We start from the raw sequence: 20,872 nt of genomic DNA, 5'->3' as shown, positions 1-20,872 counted from the left end.
ATTATTCTTAATATTTAACTAATTAATATTACATACGAATTGTAGATGTAGATGAAACTGAAGATATTAAGACAACCTTCTCACAAGCGAATTCAAATGTGTTTTATGAAGATGATGTGATAGATATCCCATAAGCGTCACAGACGTTCTCTTGAATAATTTGTTTTGAGTTTTGACTTTTAGTGAATGAAATATAGTCTTGTCTTTTACTTTTTTAGTGTTTATTGTGATATATTGAAACAATATAAAAAGTTAGTATTACGTTTTGTGAAATTTTTCCAATAAGATTTTTTAGCTTTTAAATATTTATCTTTTTTTAGGTTAGAACTTAAAGAAAAAATATAAAATTATATTTTATAAAAAGATGGGCCGGCCCGTGGGGGCCTGCAACCTACATAGGACTGGGATGGACTGACCATTATAAGGCCCATCAAAATGGCGGGCTAGCCCAGCTCAATTCGTCAATTACTAAAGCCCATGTAAACTGGGTTGGGCTAGCCCGACCCCGCCTGTATTGACAGCTCTATCCTTTCTGACGTTAAAGAAAGCCGCAACATCTAATGATGGTTGCTGCTATATCACTTCCTCACGCCACTATATGAAGGGCGTCTAAAGAACCCTTCCTTTTCTTTTATGCTTCTGATCGACGCTTCTGCGCTTCAAGATTTGTTCATCAGCTGCAAACTTCTTTCAACTCCCATCTCTTCCAATTAACTAGAGAAAGAATTTTAAAAAAAAAACAGTTTGATGTAAAAAGCATTTCGTATTTGTTTACCCTTAAAATCGGATAATAATTAAATTTGTAAGTGGTTTTAATGATACGCGGATTAACTTGATACAAAGCGATAAATTAAGTTTCTATTGAATAAGTAAAAATAAAATAAATTCAAACCACACGAGTTGGATAGTTTTAGCTTTGATGGAATAGTAGCTTTCGAGTCGGGCTCACCACGACCGGTGTCGATTAAAAAGAACAAGAGCTTCAAGACTGAGAAAATAATAATTTATTATTTTTTAGTGCATGTTATAGTGTGTCAAATGAATTGTTAGACCCTTTTTATATAATAGTGAAGTCCTATTTTAGGTACAACTCGATAAAAGGTAAAAAAATCTTCTGATTCGCTAATTGCCGGTTCCTTATCGATACGTGCCGAGATTCCCGCCGTGACATTCGGTCGGTCACGCATATTTCGGCCTTTTTGTTGGATATGCTGGATCATCTGACAATATTCTTCGAAGTCGTTCGAGGCTAGAATCGATTCCGGGATTACGACCTCGGTATCCTCGAAGGCAGGCATCATGCCCCGGGTTCTAACCCGGTGGGATTTAGGTTCGATTTCGGTCCCTTATTGCCATATCTCGAGCCTGACTTATCTTGTCGGAGGGTAGGATGCACCATGGGCTTGATTTTACCCATATACAGTATTCATGCAGGATCCGAAAAAGGGTCGCACCCCTAAGGGTGTGATATAGATAGTCTACCCTAATGTAAGACATTAATAACTCCTTTCACGGCTCAAACCCGATAATCTTTGGTGACATGACAAAAAATTTTAAAAACATAAAGCCACTTCAGTAGGACATGATGAACCTAAAATTAGAAACCCTGATACACTGTATCTGCCTTCCATTTTACAATAATAGAAGACCTATTTTCATTTGCACGACAATACTTTTGTGTAGAGTTTTAATCCCACGAAATTCTTTTCACGTTAATAATTCATTCTCGACTATTTATTGGCCAGGAACCCCATATTTGTTTTCACAAAAAATGCGTTAGCAAGTTTAACATTAAGCTAGCGTTTGGCCATAGATTCTCAAATTTGTTCTGAAAATTTTGATTTGGATAAAATTTTGTTTGAAGATGAAAATGTGTTTGGATATCAGTTTTCAAAACATATTTCCAAATTTATTTTGGAAAAACATGAAACATGACTTATACCCACAAGTTTTAAAAACTATCACAAATACCCAACAGTATCATTATCAATAACATTCATTATATTATCGCAAACCATAGTCCTGAACATACATAAATTTGATACAAAATTATCATTTTTATAATGAACTACATGATACACTATTAGGTGACCGAGAAACCAAACAACATTATTACAAAATAATAAATTATGGGTTCTTTTATAAAATACAAAAGTTTGGAATAATTTTTAAAAAATATAATAATGATATTTTGGCCTAGCTAATTTTGGGATTTGTATTCTGCCAAAATATAAATAAAATTTATTGCCAAATATGTATTTGACAAATAAAATACAAATTTATTTTGATAAAATTTATGGCCAAACGGGGAGTAAGATTTGGTATTGCAAAAATATGTCGTACAATTTTAGTGACAACCTTCATAGTGTAACCCACATTGAATTGATTTCCACCGCCCGATCTACTGACGTGGCGTAACATGACACGCCAAAAGAGCAGATCGGCGCCAATAGTGAGGGTGGCAGTTTCAGAATCACGTGTCTGTACCGGAAAGTGATCTCCTTTTTCTTCCTCTCACCAAAAACCCTTCTTCACTCCTTCCCCCCCCCCCCCCCACACTACCGTTCCTTCTGTATGAAGGTACCAAAAAGAAAATTTTACTCCTACTAGAATATTCTATCAATCCCTGTTTTCTGATTTTTAGGCTACATGTTCTGTTAATCGAACTATTTTTCAGAGATTTAGGGTTTCACTAACTACCTTCTGTGAAAGGAGGATAAATATGTCTTTTACCTCGGAGTTGTATGCTCAAATGGGTCGCAGGAAAAGGAGTAAGAGGCATTTCGCATTAAGAGGTACTTAGCCCTTTACTTTTCTTGTTTAATTTTTTTAATTGGTATTCTTTGTTTCATTTGTTTTGTGATAATTTTGTGGGTTTTGTTTCATACCCCTTTTTTCTTGAAATTGCAGAATGTAACAAAAAGTTGGAACTTTTTATGCACCTGTTTTATGGTTGGTAGATCTTGTTATCCGGTTGGGCTGTTACAACTGAATTAGTTAATTGGGGCATCAAGGTAGTAGCTTTATAGTTTTGACAATCTAGGTGTTTTTTGGTTAGATGTAGTTTGGAGGACTGCTTTTGATTTAGAGCTAGCTTAATTGCTTAAATTTTTGCATGGAGAACTTGGGGAAAAAGAGAAAGGGGGTAGATATTTCCGTCACTTGTCAAAAAGATGTGAGTCCATTGACAGTAGTCAGGTCACATTTATCGCTTGAGGATTACTCGCGAAGGAAAAAGAAATCTAGGGAAATTGTGGTTAAAGATGCTAACTGTTGTAGGAAGAGTGTAATCACAGGAGTAGTCACTGCCCCACCTTGTGGGAGTGCACGTTCACGCTCACCTGGACGGGGTCTTAAAAGGAAAATAGGTTGCCTTGATTCAGCCACTCGATTAGGGAGGAAGAAGAAGATTGAGCAGGATTATGAGATGGGAGAAGTTATTGGGAAAGGGAAATTTGGGTCTGTATTATTATGTCGTAGGAAGTTGAGTGGAGAAAAGCATGCTTGCAAGACTCTCCGTAAGGGAGAAGAGATCATTCACCGTGAAGTGGAGATAATGCAGCATCTCTCTGGGCATCCAGGCGTTGTGACACTGAAGGCTGTGTATGAGGATGCTGAATCTTTTTATCTTGTTATGGAACTTTGCTCAGGAGGAAGGTTGCTTGACCAAATGGCTAGGGTAGGGAGATATCCTGAGCAACAAGCTGCTAACGTGATCAAAGATCTGATGCTGGTTATTAGATACTGTCATGAGATGGGTGTTGTGCACAGGGATGTTAAGCCTGAAAATGTCCTCCTTACAACCTCTGGACAAGTTAAGGTTTCAGACTTTGGGCTAGCGATGAGAATTTCAGATGGTAATTCAAGATGACCTATTTTCTTTGAATTTGACTTGCTAAGTGATAGCTTTCATTTTGTTCTGCCAATTCATAAATCTCTTTTGGCACCTATATTTTTATCAGTATTTGGCACCTATTATATTCACATTTAAGGCTTTAAGCAGTCTGCAGACGGACAAAGCTGCATATATCTGTATAAAGATTAATTTCATCATACAGATTATACAATGTGTTTTGTAAAATAATAGCACTAGAAAGAAACTGCATGCAAGTTTGTGAAGTTTAAGATCTCTCTCGAATGATATGATGATGGGGTTTTTCATATAAGTCTCAACTGTTTGTCTCATAGGATGTTAGCTTTGTTAATGTTGTCTCTTGTGGGCCATCATGAAATCTCTCTTTTTAAAGTCTTTCTAGTTCCTCTTGGAAGATTCCTTGCTCCAAACTAGGTGAAGGGGGATATGCACATGTGTGTGTTTTCATTCTTGCTCGAGCTGGATGATGAAAGATTATCATGAAACCAGCTGGAGATTGGGGGTCGGGCTGAAACACTTGAAGATGCACATTTGGGGATTTGATGATATATGTGCACACTTCTTTTCGTCTTGTATTGTTTGTACCATCTTGCTACCTTTATTAATGAAACCTTTACCATTTAAAAAAGATGATATGTCTGCACAAACACACACACACACACACACACATATACATATACATATACATACACATGTATGAATGTGTATATACTCAGCTGTTTCGTTTGTTCAGCAATGAGGTATCTGATATGCCCAATTCTTTATTTTATGGTGCTTGTAGGTCAGAGTTTGACTGGTGTGGTCGGAAGTCCAGCTTATGTTGCTCCTGAGGTTCTGCTTGGTGATTACACTGAGAAAGTGGACGTATGGAGTGTCGGTGTCCTCCTGCATGCACTTTTGATGGGCGGGCTCCCATTTCAAGGTGATTCTTTGGAATCTCTATTCAGCGCAATTAAGGAGGAGAATCTTGAGTTCACTGGTGGACACTGGGAATCTGTGTCACAACCTGCTCGTGATTTGCTTTCTCGTATGATGACAAGGGATGTTTCAGCAAGGTACAGTGCCGATGAAGTACTAAGTGAGTAACCTTCAGATCTCTTCCGTTTCTTAGCTGTTGCTTTGTTGCCTGTTCGCTTTATATCTTATATTCTTTTGTCGGTAATTTCTTTTGGATGAAATGTACTCAAAGAGGACTAGACAGAATTAAGGGGTTGGGATCTACCTTTGGATCATTATTTAGCAGCATGTATGTGTTGCCTTGCAAATAGAGTATGACAGATGACTGATTGATCATCTATATCTTGGTGTACCATCCTACTCTATGAAAAGACAATGGTGAGATGATTCAAGAATTGTCAAGTAACCCCACAGGGGAAACACAAGGGCAATTCAGATGGATGTCTGTGTCATGTAACTTGTAGTATTAGAGCAATCATATATACTTAAATGTTTATACTTCCTATATCTCAATAATTTTCTTAATGTAACCAAGCACAACACACTTATTTAGGTGACAATTGAAATTTTATTTTATTTTGAAGATGTGGATCCAAAGTGGAGAAATCTACTTGGCCTAGTGGTCAATGAAGTGAGTTAAGAATTATGAGGTCTCAGGTTCAAATCCCAGTGTAAACAAAAACAATAGGTGATTTCTTTTCTGCTTGAACATCTGTCCAAGCCTTGGTGAATAGAGTTACCCGGTACCTGTTATTGGCGGGAGGTAGCAGGTGCCCCGTGGAATTAGTCGAGGTGCACCCGAGCTAGCCCTGACACCACGGTTATTTTAAAAAAAAGTACTTTTTGATGAACGAATTAGAGCTTATTTATTTGGAAGTGAGAGTGGTAGTAGGATACTATTAGGAAATTGGACGCAAATTTTGGCTCACCTAAAACCAAAATAAGACGATTAAATTGCGACATAGAATTTAAAACCTTTTGTTGCGTAATGCATAGTAGTATTATTAGGCCAGCCTACGAAAATAATAGAAAAGAGAATATGGAAGACTAGGCTAAAACTTAAATTTACCAAAAAAAAAAATTAGATGAGACTTGATTTCATCCGCTCTTAAAGTACCTTCTAAGACTGAATATTCTACTATGGTTACTATTGTGCCAGATACTTTATGTTTGCTGGTCATTTTAGTTGCATGGTGTGGCTGTGATGATATGCATCATACTTTCATTTATAGATGATATGAGTAGAATAAATTGATGTGATGTTGGTACAAAGGAACGGATGTATATTTAATAACTTGCATAAGAATCATAAATCCTTCGAATAACTTGCATCTAATGTATGTTGAAGTCTTCTGTTACACTTCCTCTTCAGAAATTACTCCATTTGCTGCCCCCATCCTAAGCCTTAAACCCCCCCCCCTCCCCCCGGAGGGGAGGGAGCATGGAGGGTGAGGATTCCGTGTTTAAGCATCAAAAACACTATAGAATCTACAAAATTTATGAATTTCCAGCTGAAGACAACTCGCTCCATAGGCCTAATAATTTTATTCCCTGTCAACAAGCTATAAGCTATGCTGATGGACATGTTCCAAAGATTCAATTTTGGTTAATTAAAGTTCCTTTTAATCGAGAAAGCCTCTACAATTTCGTAAACACAAAAAACTACTTGCTCAAACATATCTCAAAACTCATTTTGGAAAAACAATCTTATAGAACCACGCTGTGCTGTAAAAGTATTTGTGTCAGTCAATGAGCTTTGGAAAAGGTATTAGATGGGAGTTCCCCTGGTGTTGATGGAACAGTCATCTGTATTTAGGCGTAGATTCCTGTTGATAGATCTAATTTAGTGGGTAAAACAGTTTCAGTTTGACATTCTTGCTCTGAAATGTTACCTGACAAGGTCTGTTGGAACTTTGGTGTAAAAGTGTTACCTGACATTTTTTTTGGGAGTCCAAAACCTAATTGTGGTGTTTTTGGGCTCAAACGACACAAATAGGTTAAAAAAAAAAACTGAGTACCATTTTATATATAGCGCGGTTATTCACCGCGCTACCATTTTTTTTTTTTTTTACCTAATTGTGTCGTTTGAGTCCAAAAACACCACAATTAGGTTTTGGACTTGGGGGGGGTTCATGGTGGCTATCTTTGTTTTCCACAGTGTTTATAAGAATGATGGCATCTCATAAAAGTCTTGACAGCGAAAAGGTTTAAATGTCTAAATCTCACGCTTGCCTGATTGCATTGCTTTGTGATTTCATGATACCATTTTTCTGTATGTACAGGGCATCCATGGATTTTATTTTACACAGAACCCACATTGAAGAACCATGTAAAACCAATCAAAAGCAAGCTGACTGCTACTACTAGGATAGAACGGGAGAGAAGAAACTTAGCTTTTAGCTCTCTGAGTGATGACTTTGGTTCAACTTTAACATCTGGTAGTTCGTCCAAGATGCCTGAAGGTGAAGACTCTGGTTTTATTGATGCTCTCACAGTGGCCGTTTCACACATGAAGATATCAGAGCCAAAGAGAAGTAGAATATGCAGCCCAGCCAGAACAATTGATCAAGAATGTCCCCCTAACATACAAGCTAACCACCTCTGTACAGCATTTTGACGGGTATGACCTTAGCTTTGGAGCAAAGGCGGAGCACAGCATGTTGCAACAACTATTGACATCCCAACTGCATGAAGTGGTAACTGGCGACTGATCTCATTTAACCTTTGGCTGTGAATAAATTATTAATAAAAAGAGTTCTGTGTCAGATAATACTAGACGACTAGTTTGGCTTGTGAATTCTTAACATTTTTAACTTGTCAGTTGGAGTGTGAGTAATGTAAATAAGGTGTGTTTTCGTAGTTATTTCTCTGAGCCCGTTGTAACAAAAGTTTCAAGGGTCATAGAGATAATGCATTTGGAATCAAATCTTGTTTAACTGCATCATAGATATAAGCTGAGTAATTTATTTTGAGTTGAAAGAAAGATTAATGGTTGATCGTGGAAGACCTCATCATGTCCTGAGGAAAAAGAGCATAAACCAATCCACGAATGGATTATATAAGAGATTATATTTTTTGATAGATTTAAGAGAAGAAATAAGTTAAATACGATGGGAGGTGTATTAATGGGCTTCTTACTCGGCATGAGATATCGTGGAACTCCATTATTAGTCTCATAAAAAGAAGTTGCGGCATGTCTGCCATCTCAATATGAATTTATGAGACAACCATGAACATACCACATGTTTGAGAATGGCTAGAGATATGATAGCCACATACTATTATTATCTTATTAATAATTGTAAATTCGTCAACTTAATCAGACTAAAATAATACTTATAGTGCGGCTGCATTCTCACTCTGACAAGTTTATATTGTATGCATTTATATGAATGATATATCTTGTTTTACCTATATATTATCTTAAATTATTTCAATCATATATGAATCTTCTTTCTCAGCTTCTTGAATAAAAATTACATCATTTAGGATAATTTTTAGCTCCTGATTTGATCATACCGCTTATCAATCAGATCACTTAGTTAAGGAATAATCCAATAATCAAGATGTCATGATAATGTCACAAGTTCGGATCTAAGTCATTATTAAATCAATTTGGTTGTCTTATGTTTGATCCCCTATTAACTATTACAGCAACTTTCCATTTCTTTCTCAGTTTATCCTAACGTATTAAAAGAAGGGGGGAATTATGATCAATTTGCAGCTCTCATTTTTTGGAATACGTAATATCAATCCATCAATCTTTGCAATGGGTAAATGACTAAGAAAAGTAGCTTTAACGAACACTATATTTTGTGTATATTATATGTTATAGTAATTAAAAAGGCTAGCTGCAGTGAAATAAAGAGACATGGGTCATGAATCTGACAGATTGACCCCTTAGCTAAATCTCACTTTCATATAAATAAATGTTGATGATTCCAAAATGGCTTCTATACTTCTCTACTGTTACAGTCATTACAACCACAATTCATGAAACATTTGGGACCCGCAACTTTTGCTATGCACCATTCATCAGGAGTGTAGTACAACATCCCCATTGTAATCTATTTACCACTTAAGTTATTAATTTTCCGCAAAAAGGAGCTTGTTTCTTGGTCAAAATATTTGTAGATTAACTTTTTACTAAAAAAAAAAAAGCATTAGTAACGGCTTCCATGGCTCGAAATTGTGCTCTACATGGTCATACATAAATGATTTTATCGTTGTTCTAAAACTAACCTTCAAGCTCAAAAAAAAAATGGAAGTTGATATATTAGTGAAGACATAAGTAGGCCAAAGTGACAAAGTTACATATAGAGCTGAAAATCCTACTTTTCATAAAAATCTTTTTAAAGACAGAACCAAAATTTTGGAACAGTATGTAAGAAGTATCATTACGTATCCATTATTTGTATGTATACATTTTAAGTCAGTAATGGCATGCATGAGAATGACACTTTTCACCACTTCACTAGAAGAGCCCATACCTAGACTTAACTATATCTTGATATAAATGGCCAATCCAAAGAAGAGGACAAGAAAATGAAAGGAAGAATGAGAGTTACCAGAAATATATTACCCTAAATTATTTACACTTGAACTGAAAGGAAAATGGTGGTCCATACTCCTTCATTAGAGAATAAATTTGATGTCTACATTTGTAAAAGACTTTCACCCACTCCATTAAAAAAAACTTCATTAGTCCTTCTCTCATGAAAAAGAATGTTTTGGACATTCCAACTAGTCTACACAAAGTTGTAAAAGATTTAAATGTGGGGAGAGCTTAAAATAGCTTTACGCCAAAAATAACAAACATATGAAGATTAACCTCTCTTTTTTCCATTCAAGACTCACACCTATTGAGAAATTTTAATATTTCAATGATTGGAAAAGGGAATTAGCAGTGAATTGATCCACACAAAACACACACACACACACAAAATAGTACCAGTACTGTGCCCATTACTACACAGCCTGTTGGAGGCCTTGAATATTCCTGAGAAGCCGACAAATATGAGATAATTCCAAGCATTCCCATGTGGGATTTTCCCTTTTTACTCATCAATCCAGCTTCTCTACTTGTTCTGCTCTTTTCTTACTCTACTTCTCTGCTTCCCCCTCTCAACTTACTGTCACTTTCTTGATAAATTTCTCTGCTGTGAATTTTGTTTCTAGTCCTTAAAGCTTTCTCACCATGTGGGAATCAGAAACTGAGTCTGTTAGTGGAAGAGATTATGGCAATGGAGTTCTCACTGCTAGCAAGAATGGAGTTAAGACTGATAGTTTTGAGCAAAAAGGCCAGTCTTGGTATGTACTAACAGACTTGTTTGCTTTAAAATTGTTCAATGATATGATGACCTGTGTTTTTCTCAATGTCATTATTTTGGAGTACCTGAATTTATTTCAGACTAAATGATTAAAATGGTCAATGATTTATATATATTCTTGAAATAGGTATGTAGCAACTGATATCCCAAGTGACCTTTTAGTTCAAATTGAAGATGTTAGCTTCCATTTACACAAGGTAAGTACCATAAACTGAAAACACTTAAATTTCTATCTCATGTACTATTTGTCTTGTGGAAAAGTTAAAGTGGCTAACTAGTTCCTCTTTGTTTATACCCCAACTCCTAAATATCATAAAAGTATCCTTTGCTTTCTAGAAGTGGAAAAATGAACAGAACAATATATGAATCAAGGGGTGCAGAATTGGACAAGATAAGTTTAGATGAACTACCAGGTGGACCTGAGGCGTTTGAGCTAGCAGCAAAGTTCTGCTATGGTATTGCTATTGATCTATCTGCAACCAATATTTCTGGCCTAAGATGTGCAGCTGAGTATCTTGAAATGACTGAGGATTTGGAAGAAGGCAACCTTATATTCAAGACTGAAGCTTTCCTCAGCTATGTGGTTTTATCTTCATGGAGAGACTCTATATTGGTGCTAAAGAGCTGTGAAAAGTTATCACCATGGGCAGAAAACCTCCAAATTGTTCGAAGATGCAGCGAGTCCATTGCGTGGAAAGCTTGTGCTAATCCAAAAGGAATAAAATGGCAATACACAGGAAAGCCTACAAAAGGTTCCAGCCCAAATTGGAACCAAATGAAGGATTCCAGCCCAAGTAGAAACCAGCAAGTAGTACCCCCTGATTGGTGGTTTGAAGATGTTTCAATTCTCAGGATTGATCACTTTGTGAGAGTGATTACCGCGATCAAGGTAAAGGGCATGAGACATGAACTGATAGGTGCTGCAATTATGCAGTATGCAGCTAAGTGGTTGCCAGGTTTGATCAGAGAAGGATCCGGATTGGCGGATGATGGCAGCAACATCAGTAATAGCATTAATGGCACTAGCAGTGGTAGTTGGAGAGGCGGCCTCCATATGATAGTAGCGGGAAGTGGAGATGAAGTACCAAGTGTCCAGGCCAAAGATCAAAGGATGATTGTTGAAAGCCTAATTAGCATAATCCCACAACACAAGGACAGTGTTTCGTGTAGCTTCCTTCTTCGACTATTGAGAATGGCAAACATGCTGAAAGTAGCTCCAGCTTTGATAACAGAATTGGAGAAACGCGTAGGAATGCAATTTGAGCAGGCTACATTGGCTGATCTTCTCATACCATCTTATAATAAAAGTGAAACCATGTATGACATTGATCTTGTGCAGAGGCTTTTGGAACATTTCATAGTTCAAGAGCAGACAGAAAATTCAAGTCCTAGTAGATATTCATTCTCCGATAAACATATGCACGATGGAATTCAAAGGGGTACAAATCTAAATGCCAAGATGAGAGTGGCAAGGCTCGTAGATAGTTACCTAACAGAAGTATCCAGAGATAGAAATCTTTCTTTGACAAAATTTCAGGTCTTGGCAGAGGCTTTGCCAGATTCAGCAAGAACATGTGATGATGGACTTTATCGAGCAATTGATTCCTATCTTAAGGTACTTTGATCCAATCCATTCAAGTTTATTGTTCTGTGAATCATTTACATTCTTGAACCAATCGTTCCTGATTAATCATGAATATAGTTCTCTTTTCTGCTCTAATTTAATGTTACAAAGATCAACATTAGCATGCTTGTATATCTTTGTAATAGTTAAACAAAACTACAATTATACACAATCCTTTCTCAAGTAAAAGTGACGATGATTCAGAATTCTGAAATGCTATATATGCTAAATATCTAATGATCGGATAGAAGTAAATCATCTGCAAATACCACACCTTTGCAATTATGTTGTCTGCATCTCTAGAATTCCAGCCCAACATGCTTCTCTTTTTATCAGAAAGCTCATTGATATACAACACGTGCGACAGGCCCATCCTACGCTCTCAGAACATGAAAGAAAGAGGCTGTGCAGGGTGATGGATTGCCAGAAACTCTCTGTCGATGCTTGCATGCACGCTGCTCAGAACGAAAGGCTCCCACTACGAGTGGTGGTGCAAGTTCTCTTCTCTGAGCAGGTGAAAATAAGCAATGCAATGGCTAATATCTCTCTCAAAGATCCAGGAGAATCTCATTATCAACCTCTGGTATCTAACCGTAAGTCATTGCTTGAAGCAACGCCACAATCATTTCAAGAGGGATGGACAGCAGCCAAGAAGGACATCAACACTCTTAAGTTTGAACTAGAAACTGTGAAGACTAAGTACCGAGAACTCCAAAACGACATGGATAACTTACAGAGACAGTTTGATAAGATTGCAAAACCAAAACAAGCCTCAGCATGGACTGCAGGGTGGAAAAAGTTAGGCAAGCTCACAAAAACGACGAATATAGAAACACATGACTTCAACGGTCAGGTCCCAAATGCTGAACAGACTACAAAGACACCTAGAAGGTGGAGAAATTCCATTTCTTGAGAAGTAAAAGGCTATGAGATAGAAGAGCAGAGTACCAGTTATCAGTGTTCCCTTCTATTCAAAATTATCATTCTCCTCCTATCACAAGAGTAGTTAAAACGTTCATTTTTATCATAGATAGAAATTATGTGAGATAATAGCACAATTTATTATAGATTCTCTAGTTTACTGGTGACTGGTTTCTCAGTAACGATTGTACCATCTTAAGTATGTTATGCATTTGAAGGTGCAGTAAAGCTGGTTTGTGTACCATCAGTGACGTGCAGTTAGCTTATTGTTATTTTCTGTGACTATCAGTAAAGAATTACATGAACATAGTGACTAACTTGACTAATTGTAATACAGAACTAAGGTAGTATTCTTTGTAACACGAAAAAGGAGAGAAGATCAAGAAATAGACCACTCAACAATGTATACTTGTTATTCCCGGTCAATATTGCTGTATTTGTAAATATTAATTCTGCAAAATATAAGTTAACGTAATGAAACAATAATAATAAATTCGAGCCCACTGAATTCACAGTGTTTTCTTAAGGAATTTAATCCCCTCCTAGTACCCAAGGTAATGGATTATTTCCTCCCAGGATAGAACGAATAACACACTGGTGTAGCGGTACTTCAAACCCCAGTGTTTCGGCGAACACAAAGTTCGGTAGCAAATCACACTTACAGTTGCTTTGTTTGAAGTTAAAAAAACAATGCAGAACGAAGGAGTATATACTCAGAAAAACGTATGGAAGTTCTGAGAGGAAGGAATGCAATGTATAGCCAATTTGTTGAGCGAATTGTATGTTGAGTTGAGTATCTTTCTTCAACATTTGCTGCTCATATATATAGCAGCCAAGAAGGAGTGCAAGACCAAACGTCCACCCTTCATGGTGGAGCAAGCATTACATGTTTGTGGAGCAAGCACTTCATGGTGGGAAGACCATTATCCGGCTGCCAAATTATCAATACACGGATTGGAAAATATCCGTTACAAATACGGATAATCTTACGTTAATATTTACTATTAACAAATAAATTTAGTCCAAAAAATTAATCAATCAATCGATCATTTGACCAAATCCAAATCCAAATCCGAAGCCGAAGCCGAAGCCGAAGCCGAAGCCGAAGCCGAAGCCGAAGCCGTAGCCGTAGCCGAAGCCGAGCCGAGCGAGCGACGACGACGACGGCGCGAGGCTTGCTTTCTTCTTAACTCTTTAAGAGCTACAAGAAGAGCAATTATATATATACCCACCAAAAATGTCTTCCACTTCCAATATGGGACAATGTCTCATTGTTAAGAGGGGGAAACTTAAAATTTTACTCAAAATTTTATTTTCCCTCCATTTCCCATTCACCCTCATTTTAAGAATATTACATCTTAAAATAAAACCTCAACAATCCCCCACATGAATGGGGAATGGCTATATCACGGAAGTATGCATGAAAAAACTGTGTGATTTACAAGCAAGGATTAATTGCATCTGGATAAGTAGGTTTTCCTTTGAACTTTCCGTAGTAAACTTATGTCGGATATACTCGGTCAATCGGTAGATTTGATATCTTTGAACCGTCGATCTTTGGTGTATACCTAGACAACCATAAGTCACACAATCAACCCTTAACCGTCTTTGGTTCTCATTGTTGTGTTCGTTTCAGCCATGAACACCGCCTGGTTTCATAAGTGCGTAGAGAACTGGCCTTACAAAGTTCTCCTTGAAGCGGCTCACACTTCACACTTAAATAGGTGATTCCTAAACGTGTCATCCTGTAGATACACTATTTGATATACCCCGTATCAAATTTAGAAATCATTAAAAAGCCTTAATGCTTTATCCTTGGTACTGAACATTGTCTCATCACGAGAATGGACTAAAATTTTATTTGACAATGTTGAACCGTCATTAATGACTTTGTTTGATCTCTTTGAACCTAGATCTTGGGATCTCCAGTCTTCTAGGTAGAGTTACCGCCACAATGACTTGTTCTCGGCCATAGCCCCATTCCCCTTGATGATTTCTCAACTACCTCTCTAGTTAGGCCTTTTGTAAGTGGATCCGACATATTATCACTTGACTTTACATAGTCAATTGTGATAATTCCTCTAGAGAGTAATTGCCTAACGGTTTTATGTCTTCGTCGTATATGACGAGATTTACCGTTATACATGACGCTCCCAGCCCTTCCAATTGCCGCTTGACTATCACAATGTATGCATATTGGTGCCAACGGTTTGGGCCAAAATGGAATGTCTTCCAAGAAATTCCGGAGCCATTCAGCTTCTTCACCGGCTTTATCTAAGGCTATGAATTCAGCCTCCATTGTAGAGCGGGCAATACATGTTTGTTTGGACGACTTCCAAGATACCGCTCCTCCACCAATAGTGAATACATATCCACTCGTGGACTTAGAATCAGTTGAACCGGTGATCCAATTTGCATCACAGTATCCCTCAATCACCGCAGGGAAATTACTGTAGTGCAATTCAAAGTTCTGGGTATGTTCTAAATATCCCAAAACTCGTTTCATTGCCATCCAATGAGATTGGCCTGGATTGCTCGTATATCGACTCAGTTTACTTATAGCACAAGCTATGTCTGGTCGTGTACAATTCATGATATACATTAAGCATCCCAATACACGAGCATAATCCAATTGTGATATGCTTTGGCCTTTGTTCTTTGCTAATGCAAGATTCACGTCAATTGGAGTCTTTGCAACTTTAAAGCCCAAGTGCTTGAATTTTTCAAGTACTGTCTTAATATAATGAGATTGTGACAATGCCAGACCTTGAGGAGTCTTATTGATCTTAATTCCCAGAATTAAATCAGCAACTCCCAAGTCTTTCATATCAAACTTGCTATTGAGCATACGCTTAGTAGCATTTATGTTGGCAATGTCATTACTCATTATCAACATATCATCCACATATAGGCAAACAATGACTATGTGATTTGGAACATTTTTAATGTACACGCATTTATCACATTCATTTATCTTAAAACCATTTGACAACATTGTTTGGTCAAATTTCGCATGCCATTGTTTGGGTGCTTGTTTTAGTCCGTAAAGAGACTTAACAAGTCTACATACCTTCTTTTCTTTACCTGGAACCACAAACCCTTCAGGTTGTTCCATGTAAATTTCTTCCTCCAACTCTCCATTTAAGAAAGCCGTCTTAACATCCATTTGATGAATTTCAAGACCATACACTGCAGCTAATGCTACTAACATCCGTATGGACGTAATTCTTGTAACTGGAGAGTATGTATCAAAGTAGTCTAGACCTTCTCGTTGTCTATACCCTTTGACTACGAGCCTTGCCTTGAATTTATCAATAGTGCCATCATCTTTGATTTTTCTCTTAAAAATCCATTTAGAACCCAAAGGTTTATTTCCAGGAGGAAGATCAACCAATTCCCATGTATGGTTGTTCAATATGGATTCTATTTCACTATTGACTGCCTCTTTCCAAAACAATGATTCCGAAGAAGTCATAGCTTCTTTAAATGTTTGAGGCTCATTCTCCAATAAGAAAGTCACAAAATCTGGTCCAAATGAAGTAGACGTTCTTTGACGTTTACTACGTCTTGGATTCTCCTGATTACATGTACTTTCTTTTGTTTCTTCCCGAGGTCGTTTAGATCCTTCACCAAACGATTCACATTCCTTTTTATACGGATATATATTTTCAAAAAACTCAGCATTATCTGATTCTATAACCGTATTATTATGAATGTCGGGATTTTCTGATTTATGAACCAGAAATCGATATGCTTTACTATTTGTCGCATATCCTATGAAAACACAATCAACGGTTTTCGGTCCTATCTTTACCCTTTTGGGTTTAGGAACTTGCACTTTTGCCAAACACCCCCACACTTTAAAATAATTCAAGTTGGGCTTCCTTCCTTTCCATTGTTCATAAGGAATGGATTGTGTTTTGCTATGGGGCACTCGATTTAATATTCGATTAGCCGTAAGAATGGCTTCCCCCACAAGTTCTGTGGCAAACCAGAACTTATCAACAACGCATTCATCATCTCCTTTAATGTGCGATTCTTTCTTTCCGCAATCCCATTAGATTGGGGCGTGTAAGGGGCTGTTGTTTGATGAATAATTCCATATTCTAAACATATTTCTTCAAAAGGAGATTCATATTCACCACCCCTATCACTTCTTATCATTTTTACTTTCTTGTTAAGTTGCGTTTCAACTTCATTTTTGTATTGTCTGAATGCGTCTATTGCTTCATCTTTACTATTCAGTAAGTAAACATAGCAATATCGAGTACCATCGTCAATAAAAGTTATGAAATACTTCTTTCCACCGCGAGATGGTATTGACTTCATGTCACAAATATCTGTGTGAATTAAGTCTAAAGGATTTGAATTCCTTTCAACTGACTTATAAGGATGTTTAACATACTTAGATTCCACACATATTTGACATTTTGATTTTTCGCATTCAAACTTGGGCAGTACTTCCAAGTTAATCATTTTTCGCAAGGTTTTATAATTGACATGACCCAAACGTACATGCCATAAATCATTTGACTCAAGTAAGTAAGAAGAAGCTGAAATATTATTATTATTTTCAACAACCATTACATTTAGATTGAAAAGGCCCTCGGTGAGGTAACCTTTTCCCACAAATGTTCCATTCTTACTAATTACAACCTTGTTGGATACAAAAACGCACTTAAAACCGTGCTTAACAAGAAGTCCAGTAGAGACTAAATTCTTTCTCATTTCGGGAACATGAAGGACATTGTTCAAAGTCATGACCTTGCCAGAAGTCATTTTTAGAAATACCTTCCCATATCCTTCAACTTTTGCTGTTGAAGCATTTCCCATATAAACTGTCTCTCCGGGTTCAGCAAGAGCATAGGTAGCAAAAGCCTCTCTAACTGCACAAACATGGCGAGTGGCTCCTAAATCAAACCACCACAGTTTAGGATTTCCCACCAAGTTACATTCAGAGAGCATGGCACACAAGTTATCAACATCATCATGGTTTACTACCATGTTTGCTTGACCCCTTTTCTTGTCTTTCTTCGGAGCACGACACTCCGTAGATTTGTGTCCGGTTTTCCCACAGTTGTAGCAGTTTCCACTGAACCGCTTCTTGCTTGGGTTGTATTTCGGACCAGAAGCCTTCTTCCTCTTTTTGTTAGCTTCAACAATATTTGCTCCCATTATTGTTGAATTTCCACGGCCTCTCCTTTCAGCAGCTTTATTGTCCTCTTCGATTCTCAACCGAACAATGAGATCTTCAAGGGACATTTCCTTTCGTTTGTGTTTCAAATAATTTTTGAAGTCCTTCCACAACGGAGGCAACTTCTCAATCATTGCTGCTACTTGGAATGCTTCGTTGATTACAAGACCTTCAGCAAGTAGATCATGAATAATCACTTGCAATTCCTGGACTTGAGTAATAACAGACTTGCTATCTATCATTTTGTAGTCCAGAAATTTTGCGGCAACGAATTTCTTCATCCCGGCATCTTCAGTCTTATATTTCTTTTCAAGCGCATTCCACAATTCTTTGGATGTCTCCATGCTACTGTATACATTATACAGATTATCATCCAGTCCGCTAAGAATATAATTCTTGCATAAAAAATCAGAATGCTTCCACGCTTCAATCACGAGAAAGCGTTCATTATCTGGAGTTTTATCCGGCAGATCAGGAACATCTTCCTTGATGAACTTCTGTAGACATAACGTAGTTAAGTAGAAGAACATCTTCTGCTGCCAGCGTTTGAAATCAATCCCGGAAAATTTTCCGGGTTTTTCTGCCGGTGCCAACGCCGGTGTTCGGCTTGTCGTTGCGTTGGCAGTCGCCATCGGAACAGCTTGGTTTTCGTTTTCAGTCATCATCTTTTAGTAAAAGAATGACACAAACAAACGTTTAATACACGTTTTCAAACTGGAGTAAAAATCACGTAAATTTTAATATCCAACAAAACGCCACGAAGGCTTAACTCTCCAAAACGGGAGTACACAAACCACAAAGGTTTTAGTTTGCAGAATAATAAGAATAACACAAGTACAGAAATAAATATTAAATTCCTTAAGATTGTTATTCCCGGTCAATATTGCTGTATTTGTAAATATTAATTCTGCAAAATATAAGTTAACGTAATGAAACAATAATAATAAATTCGAGCCCACTGAATTCACAGTGTTTCCTTAAGGAATTTAATCCCCTCCTAGTACCCAAGGTAATGGATTATTTCCTCCCAGGATAGAACGAATAACACACTGGTGTAGCGGTACTTCAAACCCCAGTGTTTCGGCGAACACAAAGTTCGGTAGCAAATCACACTTACAGTTGCTTTGTTTGAAGTTAAAAAAACAATGCAGAACGAAGGAGTATATACTCAGAAAAACGTATGGAAGTTCTGAGAGGAAGGAATGCAATGTATAGCCAATTTGTTGAGCGAATTGTATGTTGAGTTGAGTATCTTTCTTCAACATTTGCTGCTCATATATATAGCAGCCAAGAAGGAGTGCAAGACCAAACGTCCACCCTTCATGGTGGAGCAAGCATTACATGTTTGTGGAGCAAGCACTTCATGTTTGTGGAGAAAGCACTTCATGGTGGGAAGACCATTATCCGGCTGCCAAATTATCAATACACGGATTGGAAAATATCCGTTTACAAATACGGATAATCTTACGTTAATATTTACTATTAACAAATAAATTTAGTCCAAAAAATTAATCAATCAATCGATCATTTGACCAAATCCAAATCCAAATCCGAAGCCGAAGCCGAAGCCGAAGCCGAAGCCGTAGCCGTAGCCGAAGCCGAGCCGAGCGAGCGACGACGACGACGGGCGCGAGGCTTGCTTTCTTCTTAACTCTTTAAGAGCTACAAGAAGAGCAATTATATATATACCCACCAAAAATGACTTCCACTTCCAATATGGGACAATGTCTCATTGTTAAGAGGGGGAAACTTAAAATTTTACTCAAAATTTCATTTTCCCTCCATTTCCCATTCACCCTCATTTTAAGAATATTACATCTTAAAATAAAACCTTAACAATCCCCCACATGAATGGGGAATGGCTATATCACGGAAGTATGCATGAAAAAACTGTGTGATTTACAAGCAAGGATTAATTGCATCTGGATAAGTAGGTTTTCCTTTGAACTTTCCGTAGTAAACTTATGTCGGATATACTCGGTCAATCGGTAGATTTGATATCTTTGAACCGTCGATCTTTGGTGTATACCTAGACAACCATAAGTCACACAATCAACCCTTAACCGTCTTTGGTTCTCATTGTTGTGTTCGTTTCAGCCATGAACACCGCCTGGTTTCATAAGTGCGTAGAGAACTGGCCTTACAAAGTTCTCCTTGAAGCGGCTCACACTTCACACTTAAATAGGTGATTCCTAAACGTGTCATCCTGTAGATACACTATTTGATATACCTCGTATCAAATTTAGAAATCATTAAAAAGCCTTAATGCTTTATCCTTGGTACTGAACATTGTCTCATCACGAGAATGGACTAAAATTTTATTTGACAATGTTGAACCGTCATTAATGACTTTGTTTGATCTCTTTGAACCTAGATCTTGGGATCTCCAGTCTTCTAGGTAGAGTTACCGCCACAATGACTTGTTCTCGGCCATAGCCCCATTCCCCTTGATGATTTCTCAACTACCTCTCTAGTTAGGCCTTTTGTAAGTGGATCCGACACATTATCACTTGACTTTACATAGTCAATTGTGATAATTCCTCTAGAGAGTAATTGCCTAACGGTTTTATGTCTTCGTCGTATATGACGAGATTTACCGTTATACATGACGCTCCCAGCCCTTCCAATTGCCGCTTGACTATCACAATGTATGCATATTGGTGCCAACGGTTTGGGCCAAAATGGAATGTCTTCCAAGAAATTCCGGAGCCATTCAGCTTCTTCACCGGCTTTATCTAAGGCTATGAATTCAGCCTCCATTGTAGAGCGGGCAATACATGTTTGTTTGGACGACTTCCAAGATACCGCTCCTCCACCAATAGTGAATACATATCCACTCGTGGACTTAGAATCAGTTGAACCGGTGATCCAATTTGCATCACAGTATCCCTCAATCACCGCAGGGAAATTACTGTAGTGCAATTCAAAGTTCTGGGTATGTTCTAAATATCCCAAAACTCGTTTCATTGCCA

General features: G+C 37.5%; 2 protein-coding genes across 3 annotated transcripts; both read left to right on the top strand.

Moving 5' to 3' along the window:
- The first annotated feature begins 2,457 nt into the window (after nucleotides 1-2,457).
- Nucleotides 2,458-7,772, top strand: LOC104102431 (serine/threonine-protein kinase PEPKR2-like). Of its 2 annotated transcripts, none has more exons than XM_009610132.4 (4): nucleotides 2,458-2,795; nucleotides 2,911-3,857; nucleotides 4,656-4,952; nucleotides 7,114-7,772. In XM_009610132.4, the coding sequence occupies exons 2-4, from the start codon at nucleotides 3,116-3,118 to the stop codon at nucleotides 7,446-7,448; spliced, it is 1,374 nt and encodes a 457-aa protein (XP_009608427.1). In that variant the 5' UTR covers nucleotides 2,458-2,795; nucleotides 2,911-3,115; the 3' UTR covers nucleotides 7,449-7,772. The 2 variants fall into 2 exon arrangements, with proteins under 2 accessions (XP_009608427.1, XP_009608431.1); XM_009610136.4 differs by having other exon boundaries at nucleotides 2,496-2,795; nucleotides 4,656-4,929.
- A 2,106-nt stretch (nucleotides 7,773-9,878) lies between these two features.
- LOC104102444 (root phototropism protein 3) lies at nucleotides 9,879-12,950 on the top strand. Its single transcript, XM_009610148.4, has 4 exons — nucleotides 9,879-10,141; nucleotides 10,289-10,358; nucleotides 10,481-11,776; nucleotides 12,153-12,950. The coding sequence occupies exons 1-4, from the start codon at nucleotides 10,029-10,031 to the stop codon at nucleotides 12,696-12,698; spliced, it is 2,025 nt and encodes a 674-aa protein (XP_009608443.1). The 5' UTR covers nucleotides 9,879-10,028; the 3' UTR covers nucleotides 12,699-12,950.
- Nucleotides 12,951-20,872: the final 7,922 nt, after the last annotated feature.

Source organism: Nicotiana tomentosiformis, chromosome 1 (assembly GCF_000390325.3).
Source record: "Nicotiana tomentosiformis chromosome 1, ASM39032v3, whole genome shotgun sequence".
Classification (NCBI taxonomy): domain Eukaryota; kingdom Viridiplantae; phylum Streptophyta; class Magnoliopsida; order Solanales; family Solanaceae; genus Nicotiana; species Nicotiana tomentosiformis.
Note: the sequence above shows the minus strand (reverse complement) of the source record. Positions and strands in the feature narration are given on the sequence as shown.